Here is a 24,691-nt window from a genome sequence, read left to right as displayed (position 1 = left end):
TATCACCAAAGGTACCGTATAAGCACCAGATAACGTAACAAATTCATTTTTCGTGCGAAATTTTCAGTGCATATTTACCAATTGTCCGGTTCACATTGCAACTGAAATTTTTTCCGCTGGTTGATTAGTTGTCAGTGCGCAATTTCTGATTCCGCGTAACCTTCGGAAAAGTGAGCTATTGTTTAAACGTGAGTGTACTGCAAGTAATACGGCTAAATGTGGAAAATTGTCTAGAATGTGAGCACAAAAAATGAGGAAATAAAGCACGTTCATTCGTCCTCTTGCTTTAAGTCCATTCTCGCATACATCATGCTAAACCAATCAGCCAAAACATTTCTTAAATACGAAAATATTTTTTGAATGAAGTTCACCAAAAGATACAATTACTGCAAAATATTTTTGAACGCTTTATGACATCCTCAAGGTTGTGCACCGAATAAATGGCAGTTTCGCCGCAAGTGCGAAGTAATAAATGCGGCTAACAACTAATTGGAATGTTATATCGAGAAAGAGTGACAGCTAACTTCACCAGAACCTGATGCCACGTAACTCTACACAAAGCTTGGCGTAAGAGATTACGGGCCGTACCATGGAGCGAATCGGTTTTCGCGCTGCCTGTCGTTGAACGTGAAGTAAGCGGTGGAAGCACAGCACGTACAATAGTATGAAATGTATGCTAATATAAGTGAAGATTATGCGTGCGTAACCGCAGTCTTGATCGAATTTAGCCGCCTGTAACTTAGCAACGCAGCCCCCCCTTCCCCCATCACGGGCAGTTCATGCTCCTTCGCCCTGCGGAACCAGCCAGCACTTCATGTAGGCGATCTTCACAAGCTCTCGCTCCCACGTAGAACATATGACGTGCGTGGGGTGATGTGATGGATTTGTGCGTTATACGGAACATGACAGTGACAGCAAAATGGGCCTAGAGTGTACGTATAGTTGCTACTGAAAAAAAAAAAAAACATGCACGAGATGGGTGCTCGCATAACGCTTTGGGTTCGCACCAAACACGCCTTGGTAAGTCACTTCGTTGGCAAAGGTAAATCGCATTGCAGACCGCTTTCGCCGGCTTCGCGCAACTGTCCTGGTCTCACGGCTGGCATCACGCAGGCTTTCGCGCTGTGATACCGAGGGTGCGTCACGCGAATTAGGTTCGTAGTACTAAGAATAAGCCAGCTGTGTTAGGCAATCGCTATGAAAGGACTTTGCACATGCGCGCAGCCCACGCGTGCAAACGCTGTACGGGACTCACCTGTTCTAATGTTGTTTGGCTAAAGCTGAACTCTTCTATAGAGAACTTTGCTTTGGCTGAAATGAAAAACAGACAAAACCCGTGTAAGTGAGGTGTTCTGTGCGTGCAATTTAATTCTTTATACAAGAAAGCTTCCTCCATTGTCCAGGAATCGAACTATGCATTTGAGCATTCGCAGATGGTGTAAAAGCTTGTGACGTTTAAGTTTACAAGTGGGCTGTTCGGCGTCTGTTTACGACGTGCACGGTGGTTAAGAGTCCTGAATGGGGGCAAGTTAAACAGTAAGATTGAAGGAATTGTCATTCATGGCAATAATACACTTGTACGCATTCTGACAAAGAACATTGAAACGTACAAGTTCAGATGCTGCAAAATGGCGTTCACTTATAGTTGGCGTCGAGGTATACCTTTCTGAACAACTGCAGTAATCGTTCGACCCACAGCCGTATGGGAGATAGTTGTTCGCAAACAGACGGGCAGTTAACGAAAGTGTAGTACAAGAGGTACGACAGCCGCGTAAGCGCACCTTCGTCCATGGCGACGAACACGTTGGCTAGCGACGTGACGCCGGCCTGCGGGATGTCGTAGGTGAGCCGGTCCTGGAAGCCCTCGCGCAGCGAGGCCGTAGGGAACACCCGCTTGACGTACTGCTTCAAGTCGCCCAGGTTCTTCTCCCAGGCTCCCTCCTGGCGCTGCATCTTGATGTCAAGCGTGTAGCCGGCGCCGTACTTGTTCTTCAGGTGCTGCGTGGAGCCCAGGCATCGCAGGGCGCCTCGCACCATGATGCCCACCTTGGTGCACAGCGCGTCCGCCTCCTCCATCGAGTGCGTCGTGAGCAGGGCGCCCCGCTCGCCGCCCTGCGGGAACGTCGAGCAGATGGTGTCCCAGAGGAAGCGCTTCGACTGAGGATCCATGCCCGTCGAGGGCTCGTCCAGCAGCACGATGCGCGGCTTGCCCAGCATGCTGATGGCGTAGCTCAGCTTGCGCTTCGTTCCGCCCGACAGCTGCTTGGCACGCTTGTCCGCGTGCTCGCGGATGTTCAGCTTGTCCATCAGCCTGCCAAGAAAAAGGGAGATTAAGAGCCGTGTATAGCGACGATCACAATCTCGGTAGAGGTTAACATAACTATTGAGAATTTCGGCTTGTTGGTGTAGCCTTATGAATCAGTCATTATTGTCAATTAGTGCTGCGTTCTGTTTACGTTGGGTCTTAATCACTTACGTGCGTTGTTTCATTGATAATTACTTGAAAATAATGCGATGACTTTATAGGCGGTAAAAACGTGAATACAAGAGAGAGAGAAAGTACACAACACGCACTCTGGACTGACTCGTTTTATTTGCTACTTTTGTTTGGGCTCGTTCATGTGCCAACTATGCCTCGATAGCGACATAATTTTTACTACAGTTGAATACAACCGAATAATTCTGGAGATGTCCCACTCGTACAACAGAGGTGTGGTAGCCAAACGCTCCTGCGACTAAAGAAATAGTTCCGCTCATGTACTCAGCAAATCTCCTAGGTGGGGCCACCAGCCTTCCTGCTGATGACGTCACCGTTGAATGCGCGCCCGTTGGTGCAGGCTTGTGCGCAACCGCCTTTGAGGAGGAAATGCCTCAGGCTTCTATAAAGTTGTATCCGACTCTATATAACAACGCGCGTTTCTTTTGTTTTTGCTGTGTTCTGTTTACAACCACAAAGAATGCAGCACAAACAGCGCCCAAAGTGTTCGAGAAGCTTCGTTTTAGTGGATCACTTTGTCAAGATTGCGCGCCTGACGCGAACACTCGAGCTAATTCCAGGGTGTGCGACCAGTGATAAGGCTGGGAAACTTGATGGCGCTTCACCGCTTGTCCGTTTATCGACGACCGACAATCTGTGCGACCATATCAGTCGATAGCGTGCATTGCTTGCAGTAATTTCAGTTCCCGTTTCGCGGCCAGATAAATAGTTTTACCTTGAAGACGCAGACAGATCCCTTCGTCAACGTCACGACCACGTGGAAATATCATTGCTGGGCAGGGGCACCTTCAGCAGGGCATAGGTGCTTCCTTTAATCTACGTTACAAAACACATAATGTAGGCTTACCAGTTGGTTACGGGCTCGATCTCGTCATAGCGTATGCCCCTGAGTGCCGCAAAAAGCCGCAGGTGTTCGCGGAGGGTGAGGTTGTTCCAAAGGGCGTCGTGTTGCGGGCAGTAGCCCAGCATCTTGAACGCCCGGCACAGATTCGACGTGATCTCGAAGCCTCCCACTGCGACCTGCAACGTCGCCACACACAGTGTTGCAGGTAAGCTTTCCTTTTCCATCATAAACTGCCTGAAACATCTATACTCCGACGCTGCGATCACACGCCCCAAATGAAAATAGTAAGAAAAAACGCGAGATTATACAAACCAATGAAAAGATAACTTCTCGTTGATGGAAGTCGAAGCCACATGCATGCATGTAGTACGCATTGCACATTCAGTACGTTACTACTTGTCTGTACTACAGCGACTATCCAACAGTTATATTTTTTATTTGTACTGTGCAGTCGCGCCCAATATATGCTGCAACACGCTGGCTGTAGTTAGTGACCCCAAGCCAGAACGTTAAATTTGTTGAGAAAGTATCACTAGGGAGTTTATTTCAATTTATTTAAACGTAGGCGCCACTTTGCAGTGTTGGCGCCAGCTTGAGTGTAGACACAGAACTGCAAGTAATACTGAGTGCGACTGTATGTGCTATACCTGCCACGAGTGTCCACAGGCTGTGAACGGCGCATCACGAACAATTGAATCTGAAACTGTGATGAAATCTGATTGCGCCTGAAATAGCGCTGCCCCGTCGAGTGCTGGTTTTGACATCCGTGATCAACTCGACGCGTCATGTGCGATGCAGCCCACCGTGTTCAGTCGACTCGCGTTTCTCGTGATCAAGCAAGAGCCCCAATGTTCAGCGTGAGAAAAGCGCGCCGAAAAGATAAGTTTTGATCGCTTTGTTTTCGCATATCCAATCGAACAGTGATTACTGATTACTGAACAGGCGTGCGAAGTAAACAAAACACTGCTCGAGCGATGTCGTACCCTTCCGCTGGAGGGGCTCTCCTCGCCCACGATGACCTTCATGGTGGATGTCTTGCCGGCACCGTTGGGGCCGAGCAGGCCGAATATGTCGCCCTTGTCGATGGCCATGGACAGGTTGCGGATGGCGATCTTGACGTGGTTGCGCGGACGGCAGCGGGCCCCTTCCTCGTACACCTTGCGAAGCTCGTGCACGTACACCACCGGAGGCTGCGCGGTGCACGATAGTGTCGGCACCACTCGTTTGTGCCGACATTACAGCACGGAGCACTTTGTGTCACATTAGGTGGCTTAATCCGTTGAATAAAGCACACTCGATAAGCACTTAGAGGGCTCCTGACCAAGTTTGTACACTGCCAGCAGAAATGGAGTGGCGTTTCGGGTGCGCGCTGGAGATTATCTAGCTAAGTTTCGATTTGCTGAAGAGAAAGCTTCAAACGGGAGGCTGGGCGCTCGCCCCGCCGTGGTGGTATAGTGGCTAAGGTACTCGGCTGCTGACCCGCAGGTCGCGAGATCGAATCCTGGCTGCGGCGGCTGCATCACCGATGGAGGCGGAAATGTTGTAGCCCCGTGTTCTCAGATTTGGGTGCGCGTTAAAGAACCCCAGGTGGTCGAAATTTCCGGAGCCCTACACTACGGCGCCTCCCATAATCATATGTTAGTTTTGGGACGTTAATCCCTACATATCTATCAAGGCTGGGCGCTCTTTTAACTTTTCCTGCCAGAAAAGGAAAGTCAGATTGCTCGAACTTGTTGCACCACCTGCGATGTCGGACATTGGGGCATGTGGCTTCGGTAAGTTAACAGCCTGCGCGGAATGGTGACTGTAACTGCGTCAAGCAGCAAAAAGGAAAAAAAAGGAAGGAAGCGGAATTCTATAAAGTATCTTTTACGTGGCCCGCAGTGGTTACTCTTCATCAAGGTATAACACATCCGCATTCATTTGGATGTCACATTATACGTCATGGTGCCGACATATACTAGTATGTCGCAACTTGTCAGCTGCTTTGGCGGGTTGGTACTGTACTCTTAAAGGAAAACACTTTTTATTGGGAAGAGTGCGCTCCGTCGTACCCCAAGCTTTCTTTCTGAAAGACTTAGCACACAAAAAAGGGTTTTTCTTAAAGAACGCGTATACACTCACCGTATACACTCACCGTATACGTGCAATTTTGTGACACGTTCATTCTCTTTAGCTTATTCATCAGCAGTTTTTTTTTAATATGGCTCAATGAACGGACGAGCCTAAAACAATGCGAGCTTAAAAGTGGTGAATGAACATGCACTTCTGATAAACTTCAGACTTGTTGTTAGAATGGCAGAAAAGAACAGAGATGAACAAAACAGAAGCTGATGAGCAGAACAAATATCGCGTGAACCTGCACCAGGAAGTTGGTGACTGAAGCCGCTCGAGTGTCTGCGTACCTTTATCGGTTTTTGTTCGGGGTCCCCTGCGACTGCCGATGCGGGCTCTGCTTTTCGCAGAAACAGAGACAGGAACCACGGGTTACGGTGCTACAAGGAACACAACAATGAACAATCTGTTGCGCCGACCGCGCTGTGCAGCCATCGGTCAAGCTGAGTGTAAACTGTTGCCGAAATATATCTCTAAGAAATAAAGTAGTTGCACTAGATTAAGCTATTTATTTTATCCCTTTGTAATTTAGACCACTAGAAGAAGAAGCTAGACCAACGCTCATCAGTGACGTATCATCTATCACCAAAATGTTCGTCGTTCCTTTTTTAAATCCCTTTTATAGGGGAATAATCCCGCGTAGACCGACTACTTGCACGTTGTACACTTCGCACTTGGCGTGTACTGTAAGTAAGGAAGCCATAAAAATTTACTGAAGCGATGCTTGTTGTTGGGCTAGTAGGTTAATCGGTTTTGCAGACATAACAAAACTGTGGGAAGAAGACAACATGTTAAAAACACGGATGCACGAAGCTTAGACTTTCAGCTCTTGGAAGCCCACGCTTCCTGTGTCTACGTCTGAAATACGCGCCATTTAAAATGGAAAGTTTAAATGGTGCCTGAGAGGAGTGCGATGAGAAGTAGTGAAAGGCACAGTTTCCTAAAATTACCTAGAGCGACTCTCACGCAGCGATTATTAAGCCACTTTTAAATATGGTGGTTAGTACACAAATTTTCCTAGCGTTCGTACCCACGGGCTTCAAACGCACTTTGTGGGTTTGTTATTTGCAGTGTTTTATTTTTTTTTTAATAAAAGATCAGACCGTTGCGAACTCCGTGAGCCGATTTGATTTGGTGAGACGTCTTGCGGCAAAGCTGATTCGGACCAAATGGAGCCGCAAGAACGAAGATTGCACAAATTTGTGTACTACCCATCATTCCCATGCTGGTGGAAATGCCGTATGTCTTGGCTTCCGTAGACACTAGCGCCAGAGTTCCCTATAGCGTATATATAAAAAAACTATGGTCAAGAGAAAGTTTCATTATTCCGTAGTGAAGCAGACAGAGTAAGAGGACCTTTGAAAAAAATAATGTGACAACTATTTTAAGCTTGGCGAACGTTGAAACCTCATACATCGAGCGACGCTATTATGCGAGTACTGCGACTATGGTCTATACGCAGATGATTTTGCGTGCTGCGCGACAAGCAGCCTCGAGGCTGTATATACGTACTTCCAGCTTCTAGTCACGGATTTCAGGCTTTTCATATTTGGACGGCAGAATAAAGTGATGGTCTTTGTGTAGATATTGGAGTATATCGCTGGATTGAGGTTGAACGGAAATATTATCCAACGTTATCCATCATTTTATTACCATTAACTAACTTGTTAGAAGTAATTCATCAACATTCAGGTACGAGTAGCCAGCATTACATTCTATATACTCTTGTGGACGTTGAATATTATTTAAACACAAGCCAAAATCAGCCACTCCTAATCAATGCTTGCAGTAGACGAGTAAACACGGTATGCTATGATACACCGCTCACCGTTAGCGATTTCGCATTCGTCGACAAGTCGAGAGCAGTGAGGTTAAGATATAATATCACACCTAAAAATATCATGGTTTCTGCGCAGCATTTGTACGAAGACCGAGAAAAAAGCGCAGCTTGGTGATCTTCCTTCTTACTCTGATTTTCTTCTTGTTTCTTCTCTATTTTGTGCTTCTCTCTTTCTTGTATTTGTATTTTCTCTTCAGTTTTTTCTTTCTTCTTTTCTATTTCTCTGCATGCCTGTGTTTTTATTGTGTTTTGTATTAATTTCCTTTGTGTTTATTTATCTTTTCCTGTCTCGCACCTACTATACATGGTTGTGGGACTTGCCCGAATACGGTGGCGCGAACCCACTTGTGTGTTGACACCGCGCAAACTACGGCGAGCTACAACAGCATCGCTGCTACGAGGAAAGTTAGCAGCGGCAAGGCTAATTGTGTCGTTATTTTGCTCCCGGGAATACACTACCCTTTTTCCCAAGCCCCCCCCCCTAACCCCACTCGTATGATCGGACAAGCATTGCCGAATTTTATTCCAGGCCTACATAAGAACCCCACCCTCTCCCCTTTTACAGACAGGCCACCTGACTTCTGAAACCTCAGACCCCTGCATTTTGTACCACCACCACCCCTGACATAGACCAGACTATGACCGAGGTGGTTGACAATGATCTATCGCTGTATCACTGTAGGTAGCGCAAAACCGTAGGAAGAGCAAGGAGTAGCGTACAGCGCAGGTAGTGCAAAGGACAGATACAAAAGTTTTCGCACAATGTACGAGACAATTATGGAAAAACTTCTGTCCGCCACACCATCATTGTGTCATTGTTTAGCGTACCTAAGCTCGCCTCCAGAGGACACGGCGAGCTACGAATGGAGGAACACGAGGAACTACAGTAGTAACTCTACCTTTGGCATGAGGCTGATGTCCATCTGTGAGACCCTCTGCCTCTCGGCCTTGACGTCGGCGTCCTCCTTCTCGGGCAGGTCGGAGTTTGGCGTGATGTCGATGATGCGCCTCGTGATCCAGAAGGCATCCGCCATGCGACCCCCGGCCTTGCCGATGTCGGCCATGCGCAGCAGGAAATAGTAGGCCAGCGTGTGGATGAGGCACGCCACGTACGTCACTAGGATGTTGCTGTCCCAGTCGAAGAACATCCACCGGTCCGCATCGTACCCATTCGAAAGCCTCGTCTCGATTATCACCGACGTCTGCGAACAATGACAACAATCATACCTGATCATACAAGGCTGCTATTTTGTTCAATATATACTCGAATAATAGCGCGCCTGGAGCGAGGTGCTCTTCTTTGAAACTCAGATAGAGAGAGAGAGAGTACACTTCAAGATGGTAGTATCAGTTCAAGATGGTAGATGGAAGACTGGGACAGTTGGTGCAGCAGATTGTAAACTGTATGAGCACATAAACAGCAGAAAAAGAAGGAAACATGTTGACAGAACAGACGCTTTAACAGCCGGAACGTATGAAATAATGCTGACAGGACAGGCGCTGCCGAAATCATTTCTTCCATTTCAGCTGTTTATCCGCTCATACAGTTTAGAATAACGGTACTACTGAGAGGAAAGGAAGAATAAGCTTGACTATGTGGCCAGAAAATTACCTAACAAGTAGCCAAAGTTAGCTTGGAAATACAAAGAGAAAGAAGTCTAGTTTTTATTATTTTGTCCTCAGACACTACAGACAAGGTGCTGCCAAAGCTAAACTCTACAGTATACACGTCTGTGTCTTCGTCAGTGGCTGTGTGCGCGTACACAAATAAAACTCATTCATGCATTCGCTTGAATTAAGCTTTAGCTTAAGCTTGCGCAATAAAAAAGATTGTTTCTTGCGAAGACAGAAAAGTTCTTCAAAAATGAGAAAGGATGAAAACATGAAAGCTGGTGTCTATGTGCCAGCGAAGTTCTCGCGCTTGCTCGTGGTGAGAAGTGTATGTTTTGGAATGGATGCTCGCGTATCCGCTGTGTATCGGTAATATTAGATCACTTTGCGTTTCGCAAGATCACATGAGATTCAACCTTGCGAGTTTATATGACGATTTCCGATCAGAAAATTTCCAAATGACAAAAAAATATCATTAGAATTTGTAATTCCACATTTACGTGTAAAGGTGCTGTTACACAAAGATATTCAAAAATAAACATTCTCGCCTCCTTTTACTTCGATAGTTCCGACTCTTGAGCTGGTCTAAATTAATATATAATGTCACGTGGTGTTTTTAGCCAGCAAGCCATGACCATTCAACAAAGGCGGAGAAGTAAAGAGAGCTAGCCTTTGGATCGTCTTTCACATCCGTGTGTCTTGTTGTCGCACAGTATTTAGATGTTATTAGTGCAGTATCACTGTATAAGTATTTAAATAGCTTATTACAAGGGTCTACCAGTTTAGCGTTGCTCTTCAGCGTGTCCTTGATTAGCCGAACCTTAAGTCAACGGTAAAATGGCTGGGAGGAAAGATAATGAGAAAATAAAGGAAAAACAAAAAAATACTGGGTGTTGCTATCAAGACGGGATGAAATGAAGGCGAATTTTTTAGTTTTTGCTTTTGCCCCTAACCAGCAGTTGCGTTACGGCTCGATTTAACAAGCTTTGGACGATCCGAAGGACCGCCTCGGTTCAGTCGGGCCGCACACAATATTGCCTGGTCCTCATACTTGTAAAGCGTGCACTACCGCAATGCGCTTTAGCATGCAAAAAAGCATCTTTACAAAGTTTGTTGAACTTGTTTGAGATAAGCACTGGGTGGAACCATTTTTAGCTAGAAGTCAGAATTGTGCCAACGTGATGGAAATTGATCAGTGGGGCGGCCTGCAAATGAGGATCCAATTCTGTGAATTCTTACTGCGCCAGATTGTTATCACTGCTTTTGTCAGGTGGCATACTACAAAATGTGGTGGCGCAGCCGAATTCCGCAGGAAAAAAGTGATTCTTCACGGATAATGAGGCGCATATTATTTTCAACCAATTTCGCTTCTATATATATAAAAAAAGATGCACACTCCGCTAAAAGCCAGCCAGCGTTCCCTGTGTTGTCATCTCTGTAGATAGTTTATTTTTGGTTGTATGTGACGCTGTCAGCTGCAGCAATGAAACGATGAGGTAAATTGGCCGGGCCGAAAATATGAAATAGGAAAAAATTGCCTACGCATTCAATGTCTGTGCACCACATTAACAAGAAGCAACATTCATTCCTAATAAAAGGTGTGTTCGAATTAGAAATACAAGAATAACAATAATTGTATTGAGTGCAATTTATACCATCGCCGAGATGCAATAACTGCTTAATTCTTTCGCTTCAGAGGTTCCTACTCACCTTAGTGATGTAGTAGAGGCCGCCATTTGGAATGTAGAAAGGTACCAACAGACACAGGGTGTAGTGTAATGCCGTGGCACTGCGGGAGGAGCCCATCATGTCCAGGATGGTCACTGGTACAGCTGGGAACATGGAGCACTGTGGCGAGAGAGCGGATTCGTGAGAGTTAGGGTTTACGAACGAAGAACCACAGACACACAATCTCTTACTGGACCATATTAACATTATTGATAAACTCCTCATTGCACCATGCAATTTTGATGATTACCTTGATCGTTACTTTGAAAGGACGAAGCTCTGAGCTGTTGAGGGGGGGGGGAGCTGTGCAGAAAATCCACTGTAGCTGAATGCTTTTCGCCGGGTGAGAGCTCTGGTTTCATTTCGTTTCCTTTTGTCTGTATTTACGTTTGATTGCTTTTGCGGCGGACTGTTTAGTTTCTTGTCTCTTGCTTCAGTCCGCACACTTTGTTCACTCATACTGTTCCCCAATTTTGTGCCACATTCTCAGCTGCGCATATCCCCAATGCCCCAAGCTGTCTGTTAGGACACATACCGAGCAGCATGTGTCCATTGGCCTAAGTTGTATGGTCGGTAAAAAAAGAAGTCAGTCTCGAAAACTTCCCTTTAAAATAATCATTTTCCATAAGCTACATTCCCAAAAGTAGACAGGTAAGCGGCACTTGAATGAAGTAGGAGCCCCTATCACCAGTACAGTCCACTGTCTAAACTGGATAGTTTCTAATGATGCTCATTGGATGGAACTCTGGTGCTAGTGGCTATGGGAGCACCAACGCATGGCACTTCAGTGAGCATGGGAATGATGGGCAGTGAGCTCATTTGCCAAGCCGCCGTTCTTCTGACTTCGTTTGGGTTCGCGTCGCCTGGAGCCGCTCTGTCACGAGACGACAATCAGCGAAGGTTTAGCTGTTACCCTTCACCACCTTTTCCTTTTAGGACCAACACTTCAAATCGACTAACCAAGCTCACAACAGTCCGTTATTTTATGTTGAAACAAAGCCAAAAACACGGGTACAAACAAGTGCACAAGCATGTTCTAAGCAGGCATGCGCGAAGACCACACAAATATGCGCACTTCCTATCATTGCCACGGTCGCTTAACGATCGCAGCGCCAGAGTGCCCTTTAGTTAATTTCGGCAAACTCTACGGTTTACACCAGCCCAAGATGGCGCAACAATCTCTTCTCACCAGCAGCGCGAGGAAAGGAAGCACTCCTTTGGCGGTCTCGTGCTTGTTGAACAGGTGCGTGAGCACGTAGCAGACGACGAGCGAGGCCGGCACGTAGAGCAGGAACAGGACCACGATGGCGAGCAGGGCCACGGGCTCGGTGAGGAAGGGCACCCGCAACACCACCAGGGCCAGCACCGTCAGCAGCACCGAGAGCAGGTACAAGGCCGCGTGACTCAGCAGGACCGTGAACCAGTAGCCGCTGAAGAGCAGGCCGGACACGCGGAGCTGGTTCTTCACCTTGTTCTGCAGTGCACACGAGATGCGTCATATAGAGTTGCGTTGACTCGCGTCGTTCCGGTGTTTAATTACGTATAGTTTACCAGTGAAATGCCAGCCTTTGTACGTCTAGCGACAATAATATGGGGTTTTACGTCCTCAAACTACCATACGATTATGAGAGACGCCGTAGTGTTGGGCTCCGGAAATATCGAACAAATATGCACCAACACAACAGGAACGACGGGTCTCTGCCACTTCACCTCCAGAGAAAATGAGACCGCCGCGGCCGGAATCGAACCCGCGACCCTCGGGTCAGCAGCCGAGCACCTTAGCCACTGTTCCAATGCGGCGAACTGAATGCCTGTCGAATTGATTCGTCAGCGTACTCCGCAAATCTTGAGGACTGAGAAGGAATAGCTATTCTCACGCTACAGAATCTAGGGACTGTCACTGCGATGACACACACACACGCACACAAACACAAAACAACATAATACAGAAAGACATATGACCGCTACAATGCTCACCGCAGAGCAGTTGTCTATCAAACTGGCGACAAAGTATGGATTTGGACACCCGTACAAAAACGAGGACTATCAGAAAAGCTCTTAAGAAGATACTTTGGGCCATACCGAGTGCTGCGACAACTGAGTGACGTCACTTACGAAGTTGTTCCCGACAATTCGTGTAGTACCAAGCGTCGCCAGCGCCATCCTGAACTCGTTCACGTAGTGCGCATGAAGCCTTACGTCAGCGAGTGATTGCGTGAAACTTATCTTTTAACAAAAACTGCATTATTGACTTCGCATCGGGTCGATGCTCTTTGAGAGGGAGGCAAATGACCCGTGTCTACATGTGGACGAAAACGATGATGGGGGGATTTAGCGGACACCAGGTAGTGGGCCTCTGGCTTGACGCGAGAACGAAGAAAATCTTGTGGCTCAGCTGTTGAAAACACGCTGCTTTCGCTGCCTCAAGGCGTACTTGTGCTTTGTTCGCGTTGTACTGCGACAATATAGTACGAAAATAATTTAAAAAATAATTAGCCAGGAGACCACGTCAGCCCTATTTATCGCATACCGTACCTCGTTTCACAGCTCTTCATTTGTGCTATCTAACATCGTGCACCACCTGTACTCAGACTTGGAAGGTTTCATGCGTCCATAGAATTCGTAAAAAAAAAAAATCGGATGTAAGGGATGTCAACGAATACGTGGCACTCCAAAGGAAGAGTGTGTTGTCCAATTGTTATGACTTGGGCAGATTAAATGAATGCAGATGTATCTTCAGTTGGTCGGAACGTCTATCCGTCTGTACGAAGGCATACATAATACCTACAGTGTGGTAGATGTATGTACAGTATATATTATCATAATACCGAATAGAGTACGTATTCTCATAATACCGGCAAGGGCAAACTGTATACGCTCGTTAACGACTATTTCTAATGAACGGCTAATGTTGAAAATTTGACTGGCATCAGTTATAGGGCATTGGTCAAGAATGCTAACCCACGCAACGGCACAAGCCCACAACTACTCAGGCTGTAGCCAAAGTTGCCCGGTGTCTGTACGACACTGACCTGCCTGTCCTCGACTACCTCGACGGCGATGAGGGAGGGCATGTACGCGAGCACCACGCTCATCATCATGGTCCACGTGTAGAGCTGGGCATCGAACACCTTGTCGACGCCGCGCTGGGGCCACGGGTAAGAGGAGACACGCAGCCGTCGCTCGTCCAGCACAGCCTCGTCCTTCTCCAGAGACGCGTAAAGGGCGTTGAACGTGAGCGACTGGAGGATGGGCAGCGTGTGCACGTGCGAGTCGTTGAACAGCAGAGTCAGCGGGGTCGTGTACTGTGGAGAAGAAGGAAAAGGAGGCATGTCGGATTGCGAAGGGCAGGAATGAAGAGTCATCGATGCAAGGGCTGTGTGTACAGAGGGGCTCACAGTGGGAACACTTTCGTGTGCACCGTGTCCGGATTTTGCTCTCTCGCGAAAGAACAGTGGCTTATTCTTGCATAATACTCCAGGTGGTCCTTTTTACTACAGGTGACTCTCTTCTATGGAGCAGCGCCGTGCTCGAACTATGTGTCTACGTCTACTTGCAGTTATGGGGCCCGCATTTTGACAGGTGCTCACCAGAGTCTTTTTTGACACTTGATGACACTGTACATCGCAAGAAGGAGCTCGATACAGCAACATTTGGCTAGATTACATTTTGCATTAATCGACACTTCACGAGAAAAGGCACAATGGTCAATGCTCGATTGGAATGAAATATTCATATGAATGAAGTGGAGGCATCATTGGCAGTACTATTTCAGTTGCCTTATTCGGACGACTTCATGCGTGCCAAATCTCTCGCAAGGAAGCTGATGCCTAGATGATTTCTCGGAAGCTGTTCTCACGTCACTGATTCCAAGGCTACGGAAAGAAAATATACTTATAGAACAGTGAAGTTCTATCCCTAACGAATCTGGGGTAATAACGTTTTGTTGGGAGTGATGCACGGCACATCTTCTGCACTTAGTCGCGGATTGTCGAGTGAAACTAAAACAAGCTGCTTAAGGTCCTTTTTCAGGTCACTTCTGACGGTCACTTCTGACATCATTTTGTTTGGGATTGTGCTGTTCCTCTCGCGTGTGTTGGATCATTATTAAGTACTATATCAATATTTTTAACTTTGTCAACTCTTATCAGTTTCATCATTCTTATCAATGCCTTCTTGTCTTTATAAGTATATACCCTCGTGGTTCTGTACGCTGACGATGATGCCACTTTACGCGCCTATCGATTTTTTGGCCTCACATGTGTTGTTGACATTGCTGGACGTTCCCACTCCGCTTTTTATGAAGTACTGAAGGATTTTGCCTTTATATTTTCGACATGCAATAAGCAACGATTCGTTCCATTGATAACTTGCCGGAATGCCGAAGTTCATTCGTATACATTAAAGCTCTGGGCAAACTTACCTTGTAGTCCCCGCCAAGGTTTTCGGGCACCGAGGCGTAGTAGCTGTTGGGCTCGATGTTGTCCAGAGTGACGCTGCCGTTTCTCCAAGAGATGTTCATCATCTGCTTGCGCATCGCCTCCTCGTATAGTCGAACCGGTTCGCCTGCACAGAATGAGAGTGTGCAAACAATAAGTTTTGTTAACTGAAAGAGATTTGTAGGTAAAGCAAGGTGAATGAGCTTTATTTATTTATTTATTTATTCATTTCTTCTACAAGAGCCCTTTGCAGTCTGTTTTACCTTCTACTCAGGCTCAGGATTACGTACACTTGATCGCTTCTGCTTCTTGCCGCGCTAGATTTATTGGTTGGCGCTCTTTCTGTCTGGTCTTTTTTTTTTCTCTTGGTCAACCTTGCGCCACGTATTTCAACCCATGCACCCCCCAGCCCCACACACACACACGCACGCACGCATATTTTCCATAAGCTGTGTTGCGTCAAAGATATAGAATTGCGCACAAGGCGGAGCACGAGCTCCGTCCTGTGCCATTTTGCCGTTTTGCTTGTCAACGCGATAGCTTTAAAAAGCTTGACGTCAAGTCTTTGGATGCGAGCAAGAAGTTATCATATCTGCGACCGAGAAATCGAAAAAAATTGCAGATAAAATCCGAGTGAGAATCGAATCAAGGGCGTCAGAGTGACATACCACACAGCCACGCTATTTGCTCGAAACTGACGCCGAGAAAAAATGACCGCAGTTTCACGAGTGGGAACACTGGTTAGCATGCGGAGCATATATGTGCAACTGCAATAAATGTGGTTTGTAGTTTGCGATATGCGTGTGTGTTATGAGTGAACACGAGTGAACACGCACGCACGTATGCTGCGAAAGACGATGTTTGATATTGATGATATTGTTGTTTGACAATATTGATGAGACGTTTTGGGTATTTTGAGCAAGATGGCTTTATGGTCCCTAAAGTGAAGGGTGAGTGCGTCTGGATGCAGCGGTCGAATGTCGAAATTTGCAAAGACGTGGTTGGTGCACATCCCGCGAACCGTGGTTGGATGACGCTGGTGTGTTTGCGGTTTCGTTAGCATACGTTTTCACCAACGACATCGGACGTGTTGCGACTGCACAAACCAACCGAAGAAGGGCGGCGCGCCCCGACACTCGATTTTTTATAGTGAGCGCCGGCCTCAGCCTGCGCATGCGCGCGTTAGTATACAGCTGACGCACGTAAAAGGTCGTGCGCGGCGCGTAGTGTAGAAGCGAGCGCAGTGCGTGCTGTGTTGAGAGGAGGAAGGGATGCACAGATGGCTGGCGGAGGAGGAGGGGAGGCTGCGGACGGCGACGGCGCATGACTAGCCCCTAGTATAACATGCTCCGCATGTAAAAAAAGAAAGCACGTAATATGAGTGTTATGTGGTGGAAGGGGTCTAATGAACGCATGTAAAACTCCGTGGCAGAGGCGTAGAATTGCGCCAGGCGTCACAATATGTGAATTACACAACGCGTGGGTGTTCTAAAAGCTCACCCATTACAAAGCGCTCAAACATATGTTCGCGTGTTGCTTTATGGGCATGTATACTGGGCCCTTCATTGATTCGTAAATGGAAGAATTACGGCGTAGCGTGCACTTAACGATTGCACTTGCAGTCTACAATCTAGTATAGTTTCAAACAGGCGATGTTACACGCACGCTTGTTCGTTTCTTTACGGTGCGATTGAGGCACGCGCTGAGAACAGAAGCAGGCTAGCAATTAAGATGACCATGCACGCAGGGCCTGAATACGCTATTGCGTTCTACTCTCGAAGACTGTGACAAATACACGGCCTCACTAAGAAGGCGCGCGAGCGTTCCGTCCGCTTGCATGTCTTCCCAGTCCCACCGTGACAAATCCTTCTGTCCAGGCGAGGCGTTGCCACAAACTTTTCCAAGCCGTGACTGCTTCCTCGAAGACTTCGTTAAGGGGTGCAGAACAGTGGTCCACATTCGGTACAGCTACAGAGGCAACACCGAATACAACAGCACAGAAAAAAGCAATTTCATTGCGAGGGTGAAACCATTTGCAGTGTTATACAAAGGGAGGCTGGCAGCTAACTCTTTTGAATCAGATTTCACGTAACTCTACGAAGTGCTTGTTTCAGAAGTATAGCCTAAGAGGTATAGGCTCAGAGGTATTGTTTCAGAGGTATAGCCTCGTACTCTGTCTGTTGGCCGCTCTCCAGGGACACATCTCATCGCGTTGAGAGCACACCACGTATAAGGGCATTCGTGCCGCCCGCTGACGGTTGCCGAAATATCGAGATAACTCGCGTGCAAGGGATGAGTGCACGCTCGTGAAACCAAAGGTAGCAGTTGAGGCTCGAGGGGCACCCCCCCCCTTCCCTTCTCCTTGCGTATTTTCACGATCGTTAAAGACGGGTGAGGTATTTGCTCTCTGTTTGAGAATTCAACGGCCGGTCTAACCGGTGGGGGCAGGCTCGTTTGACGCCTGCTTCAGCCGGATTTGGCACCTCCGATTGCGCGCGATTACCCGTGGATAGAAGGTTCGATCCGACGGGGATCTTATCAATTTGGACTTAATGTGTTACATGGCGGCAACGGCGACGACAAAAATTCGTCTAAACCATTCATTTATTTGCTATTGCAATAAAGATATCACGTAGTGTTGCTTGTACGACTGGTCTATGAAATCCAGAATACAGACGGCGATGCAGTGGAGCCAGACCTTCCTTTTATAGTGCTTACTCTCTCTGTTGGCCGAGGTATAGCCTCGTATGATTTTCGCCTCCGGGTAGAAGTCTGGCGTGAACACTCCCAGCCTGTTGATGGGCACCTCGTTCTTGTTGAGGAAGAGGTAGCTCAGCATCACCATAATCACCGGCAACACCACCAGGGGCACCACGTGCATCGGGGCTCGCACGAACAGCAGCAGTCGGACCTGCAGGCAACAACCGTTGTGAGGATACGAGGCATGCGCCGTGGCGTACCTGTAACCTTCCCTTTTTAGACATTTAACCTGATGTCGTTTGCAAAAATGGTTTATTATTATGAGAGATAAGATTACTATTATTTGGGGAAAGTTAAAACTTTGCGAGTCGAACTCCTCGGAGTGGGACACGCATTTTACGAAATACGCTAGTGTATGTCTATTTCTTAATTGTTGAGCCGTAACTGTATACGGTTCTCAAGTGTGATGCTGAGATCTGCAGTATTTTTGTCGTACTTGAGCTGTTTCTAGGCAGTAGTGATTTTTTTATAACTGGATCTGCAGACTTCTTAGCATTATTTGAATATAATGAACTTATTCGCCGATTAATACTGCATTTGGGTAGACTGTGTCGGTGACGTTTACTGGTAGTGGTTTTAAGCTAAGCTCCTGTTAGCGTATCGCATGAGACTAACGTTCGCGTGGTTCGCTATTTCGGGGCGCTGTTGTGCCATTCTATTTTTGAAGCCGGGCACCTGCGCAATATCATGCTTGCTCTTCAGACTAAGCCAACACACAAATGAATCCGTGGAACGACAACCGGAAACGTATCTTAACAACGTGCGGCTGCTAGCGCAGCTTCATCGCGATACAGCTCTGATTTCAAAGTCAGGGCTACCCGATCTGCAGCTTCAGAAAACGTCTTTGTGTAGGTGCCGTCCCGTGGTAAGAGATGGGGTGTGAACGCGAAAGCTAACTGTATAAAACAAGCACGGGTGTCACGTACTTTGAATGACTGCGACGCTTCTGCTAATGCTAGGACGCGTTGTACTTCCCAGCTGGAACTGGCAAATGATTCAACAACCTAATAGCAGGAGATGCGTTGAGTATACACAGACTACAAAAAGTGATTTTTCGTTCCATTTTCTTCTACTCGTTCAGTGCCGCACACTTCAAGCTCAACAGCTGCGACCGGATTCACAAACTTTTTTCATAAGTTTGTCTTCCAACGGGTCGACCGATGTCCCGTGTCGTGATTGGCTGAAATGTTCTCTTACGCAAAATTTTAGCACAAGGCATTTCAGTCAATACGAAGCGCGCTTCGCAAATCTGAACCGTCGCTACGAAGCGTGACAGCATGGTCGCCATCAACAACACATTTTACGAGTGAGACAGAAACAGCTTGCTGGTACACTATATATGGCGTTGGCGTCTTTGAATTCCTGTCAGTGATACGGCGTTGAGGTTGCATTGCAAGAAAGAGACAATTTTCCGCAGCACATTCGAATAAGTTTAAACGCTCTTTCCAAATTTGTCATTCTGTGTTGTCGATTTTACTATTACGAAGTACACTTCAACACCTCGGACACCGCGAGTGACTGCCACATTACGCTCACTTGGTGCATTTCGGCTCTGCTTGTTGTCAATGCAGTGATGAAGATGTGCTTCCCACATCTAAGAGTAGGAATAGACTCGTTTCACTGCACATTGTAGAAGCAAAGCGAACAGCTTTACAGTAGCGGCGGCTTTGTCGGCTATTGATGAAGAAGAAAACTACCGCGAAATGCCGTGAGCGGGCTTTCCCACGGGCGTAACTTGACCAAACTAAAGATGCCGAAGGTTTCGCTTGCAGTGAACACTTAATTGAACGCTCAGACACTAAAAGAATAAACAGTAGCGTGTTATCACTGGATCGACGTTATCACATCGATACCTAATTCACGAGTATATTCTGAGCTTTTGTGTATTATCTGGGGCTTCACGTCCCACAAGCAATACGTTATGAGAGACGCCGTAGAGGAGGGCTCGAAAAATTTTGTTCATCTGGTGCTTTTTTTAGGTGCACTGACATCACACAGTACCGGACATCTATGTCATTACCATCGAAATGAGACTGCCGCGATCGAACCCGGGTCAGCAGCCGAGCATCGTAGCCACTGTTTCATCGAGGCGGACTACATTCCGAGTTCCGTCGTGACGGGTTAGGCCAAGCTAAACGTGAAGAAAAGCGTACTTGATTTTAATTATCGTATAAAGCGCCCAGCGAAACAACTTTCCCCTTCGAATTTCGTCTGGCCAGAGCAGTCATCTAGCGTGACTCGACATTGAGATGCTCACAGAAGTTGTCCGGAAAGTAGACCCTCGCTATTTGATATATCTGGAAGAACCGCGGTGGCTCAATAAATGCCGAGGCGTCCACGAACGGAGGTGAACTGACCTTGAAGAAGGCCATGAATGCCTGCAGCACGTTCGGCTGCACCGTGCTGACGGGCATGGTCTCCTTGTTGGCCTTGAGCAGCTCCATCTCTTCGATCTCCTTCTGGTAGTTGGTCTGCACACGCGCGAGACATCTGTTATCCCTATGGGATGGCCACTTCTGTTGACTGCTACAAGCCAAGTGCATGCAGATACTGAAACAGATACATGGCACTTTTGGGGAAAATATTATCGGGAACAAGGACGCCAAGTCACGATGATGACAAAGTAATAAGTCCTGCCGTCGTTAGTGTAGATGCAAGGCAGGGATGGTTAGCAATAAAACTGTTCGCACTTCTTACATTGCAACCTGACGCATCCTTGTGGCTGGCCAGTGATATCCATCTATGTCAATTCATTGCACAATATGTATGTATGTATGTATGTATGTATGTATGTATGTATGTATGTATGTATGTATGTATGTATGTATGTATGTATGTATGTATGTATGTATGTATGTATGTATGTATGTATGTATGTATGTATGTATGTATGTATGTATGTATGTATGTATGTATGTATGTATGTATGTATGTATGTATGTATGTATGTATGTATGTATGTATGTATGTATGTATGTATGTATGTATGTATGTATGTATGTATGTATGTATGTATGTATGTATGTATGTATGTATGTATGTATGTATGTATGTATGTATACATCAGCGCCAGAAATAAACGTCATTTCTCCGAATTTTTTTTCCGTTTTCCTGCAGCTGCCATTCCTCCCCTCTCCACACTCAAAACGTTTAAGACTTGTGACGTCTTAAATAAAGCGAACATGACATGGAGATGTGGAGCTATTTGTGTGCAACAAGGATCTGATGCAGCAAGCGACGGAGAAGGCAATTCCGGAGCGTTAGCGCAGGCGCGTACGGCAGACTGGTATGTAGCAGCGAGCGGTGTCAGTGGCGTGACACGTCGATTCAGAGGCCATTGACAAACACGTGAATTGACATGCGAAGGGAAGAAGGCACATGCAAAAGTCTGTAGAACAGAGCAGACAAGTTCATAGAACGACACTGCGAAGCAGGGACAGGCCCGTAACTTGTCGCTTTTAATCCGAGCGTACACATTACAGCACAAGCAGCACAGTCGAAGCCGGAGGACAAGGAGAGGTGCGCAGCTCTGAAAAGGAAGCGAGACAGAGATGCATTATTGCGATGCCAGGATTAGTGCTTCAATGACGGTAAGTGTAAAATGGTACGCTAGCTATTTTTGCAAGGCCCACATGTATACAACCGCATATGCTATAAATGTTCCGCAATGACGAAGCCACCGAAGAAATCTCGCGTGACATGTCGCAATTCTTCCGCGTTATGTGAAGCCCTTCAAGATGCGGGAACTGTTCTTTAAAAGTCACGAATGACTAGGGTTAAAATCATTTTCAGGAATTGAAAGATTTACTTAAAAGAGCGATCGTGGGGAGTCGATCTGTCAACTGTAAACCTTCATGAACTGGTCAGTATTGGCCTCAAGAATCCTGTATTTATCTGAACGCATATCTTGCGCTAATCGTACGTTTTAACATTTTCTCTTGCAAGGTTTAAATTTTGCAACATAAATGTCCTTCTGGGTTGAACACTTTATAAAACAAATACTCTCCAGTCAAGAGCAGTCAAAATTCACGCACATCCACGAAGTTAATGCTGATGGTGGGGCGAAGCAGCGTCTCTGTATATACGAACAGCACAACAGACAAAAACGCAGAATAGTAACAACACACAGCGCCGACTTTCAACAACCAGTTAACAGTGGAGTGGTGTACATATATGTGTGAAAAAAAAGGGCATGCATAGAAGGGGCAGTTAACAACCACAGCTCTACAGTAGCAGCAAAACTCTTGTCACTTGTTGGTTGAACTGGAAACCAGTACAGAGCTTAAAAATGGTTCAGATACGCAATCTCTTTTTGAAATAGCGCAACTGATGGTGAACTTACACATCTACCGTCAAACTTACTTATGTGATAGGCCTCAATTATCTCACGTGTGGGCTGCGAGTGGCGCTTGCCTATTACCTCGCAAGTTACAACGCTCAAAGAGGGGCATCCAGCCGCAGTGGCGGCAGTAAATCCCAACGTGACCTTGAACCCCATTGTGCACATTATTATTATGCTCTTATAAGCGGTGATTCAAGCTCCTTCTTTTTTGCTCTATGAATGTCTTACTACAGGAGAGCGGAAGAAAACACACGACACCAGTAACACAAGGAACAAAGCGCGTTCTGTGTTTTACAGAGTACCTTACAGAGCTTTACATTTTACAGAGCTGGTTGATTCACTAACTTACATTTACAGATGATCTTACAATGTTTGCTGCTTATTGATTCACCGTCTTACTAGCATTTGATAGCTTTTTTGGAGCAGTAAAAACAACAGTGATGCCAGCGCGTTTTCCGATTTTTTTTGTCAGCCTGCAACACAGTTCTTAGGAACTGAAGCATTTTAAGGCTGAGATTGCCTTCCTTGATATTTGATTTGCTTCAAAATCTTTTCAGCAACAGCAGAAATCTGAGAGTTCGAGTAACCAGCTCTTAAGAGGCGCTCTACCTGTGCCTTGAAACTGCCGATTGCATCGAGTGCGGGCATGACCTCCTAACAGCGTTAACAAGGCAAGCAATAATAATACCCCTTTTCACTACTTTTGAATGAGCTGAGTGGAAAGTTGAAAGGGGTTTTTCAACTTCTCGTTGTGAACAGCCAGTACAACAGATCGCTCCGAAAGCAGAGCGTCAGGTCTGAAAACATAATCGAATCGCCAGACAGTAGCTCATGCGTAAGTTCCAGTGGATGCAAGTGATCCTTGAACAACAAATCATACAAATCTTTCACATCTAATGAGAAAGCCTTCAGTCCTTTGCCATTGGTCTTTAAAACCCCGATAACAGCCTCCGAGTCTTTTACCACGAAAGGATCGTCAAATGTTAAGTTAGACTTTTCTTGTGAAAACATGGCGGCCTCTTTTTGCAAAGTCCTGTTTTCAGTTACCATTACGCGTTGTGGACATTCAATCCTGTGCGTCTTAGCGGCAAAAAAAAAAAAAGTCCAAACTTGGCTCTGGTGCTGCCAACCCTAGGAGACGGTTCATCCCTAGATCGACCCTCTAAGCATTCCTAGATTGCTTGGTTGGTTCATTCACAGAGGGACAACGTGTGGTCCTAAGATTCTCGGCCCCTAAAACTAACGTAACATGACGAGGCCTGTTGGAAGCTTTTCTTCACGGTGACTACAGTCAACTGGCTTCGAAACATTGGGTAACCTTTCTCTGAAAGTAATTCTGGCTTGGCACTCGTCTATCGCTATGCACATTTCCTTGGGTGCACTTTTTGTTCTCGGACGTGGAGAGCGGGTAGCCCCTGCGTTAGTATAGCGTGCAGTGACGAAAGTTGCACGAGTGACGGACGTTAAGGTGGATGCGTGGTTTCGTGCAGACGTCGGTACGCGCGTTTGAATAAGCGTGTTTACCAGATGCACTCCACTAGACGATGCCATAGGGCTAGAGGAGGTACCAGACTGCAGACTCGCGTCGTGCTGCAGAAAAAGGGAAGTTTGCCGTTGAAAGCAGAACCTCTGTACCCCTTTTCATCTGACAACGCTATTACCAAACGTTTCTTCTATTAACGTAAATAGGAAGCAATAAATAAATATACCAATTCCGTTAGCATTGCAATTTCTAACCGCTTTGATCATTGTGAAGTTGCTATTCTTAAGCAGCTGCTCACATGCAGTCATAAGTGTTGTATGACTGACACGGCTGAATGTCTCCATCCTTCAAACATCTTGGCGCTAAAGAAATGATTCAAGAAGTATACGTTTTAACTCATCATATCTGGTACACCAGGGTATCTCACCATTTCTTCGTATCGAGTGTTCGAAAAGTTGCATTAGGAAAACAGCTTTTCAAATAGTGATCTGGAAGTTTCGATTTCTCAAGTAGGTTCTTACTTTTTCTTTCAAGCACGGTCTGTGGAATTTTGCCCCTAAAAATTGCAGGTATTAGACTATTTTTGCATACACACCCGACTTTACTATTTAAAAATTTGCTATAGTTTAATAAACTTGATTCTCAGCATTTTTTTTTCACATAAAAAAGTCAAAGCTTTGCGGCAAAGGCGAAGCAATGAAGGTGATAGCAACAAATTGGAAGGTCGCACGCCGAATGGCAAGCAGATCTAAACGTGTCCCGCGTTTCTCACGCATAAATGATGCACGAAACGAACTCAATGGTGCAGATGAATGCGAATAAGCGTCTACGTTGTTACTTCGCTATGTCTGGAAAGCGCGCCCTTTTCGCAAACGAAGACTGTGCAGTGATTACAGTAAGCTTTGTGCGCCCGGTAACTGCAACAGAAACGTTCTAGTGAAAGCCGAACACCAGTCAAGACCAATGCCTCCTAGAAAAACTATGCCTGGAACGTCGCTCTCTTTTCAATTGGGAGCTTCCTGCCAGCACGCT

At 46.4% G+C, this 24,691-nt stretch overlaps 1 protein-coding gene across 10 annotated transcripts in view; it reads right to left on the bottom strand.

The window, feature by feature from the left end:
* LOC119171581 (cholesterol transporter ABCA5-like) overlaps positions 1-24,691 on the bottom strand; it is a 113,803-nt gene that overhangs the window by 992 nt on the left and 88,120 nt on the right. For all 10 annotated transcript variants that reach the window (XM_037422361.2, XM_075890258.1, XM_075890255.1 and 7 more), the window contains 11 exons: positions 20,192-20,305; positions 17,793-17,985; positions 15,059-15,201; positions 13,668-13,940; positions 11,825-12,109; positions 10,618-10,755; positions 8,196-8,498; positions 4,325-4,531; positions 3,345-3,517; positions 1,782-2,311; positions 1,256-1,311 (listed from right to left, as the gene is read on the bottom strand). In XM_037422361.2, the coding sequence (XP_037278258.2) occupies positions 1,256-1,311; positions 1,782-2,311; positions 3,345-3,517; positions 4,325-4,531; positions 8,196-8,498; positions 10,618-10,755; positions 11,825-12,109; positions 13,668-13,940; positions 15,059-15,201; positions 17,793-17,985; positions 20,192-20,305 (2,415 nt within the window). The remainder of the gene's footprint in view (positions 1-1,255; positions 1,312-1,781; positions 2,312-3,344; positions 3,518-4,324; positions 4,532-8,195; positions 8,499-10,617; positions 10,756-11,824; positions 12,110-13,667; positions 13,941-15,058; positions 15,202-17,792; positions 17,986-20,191; positions 20,306-24,691) is intronic.

This window comes from Rhipicephalus microplus, chromosome 3, assembly GCF_043290135.1.
Source record: "Rhipicephalus microplus isolate Deutch F79 chromosome 3, USDA_Rmic, whole genome shotgun sequence".
NCBI lineage: Eukaryota > Metazoa > Arthropoda > Arachnida > Ixodida > Ixodidae > Rhipicephalus > Rhipicephalus microplus.
Note: the sequence above shows the minus strand (reverse complement) of the source record. Positions and strands in the feature narration are given on the sequence as shown.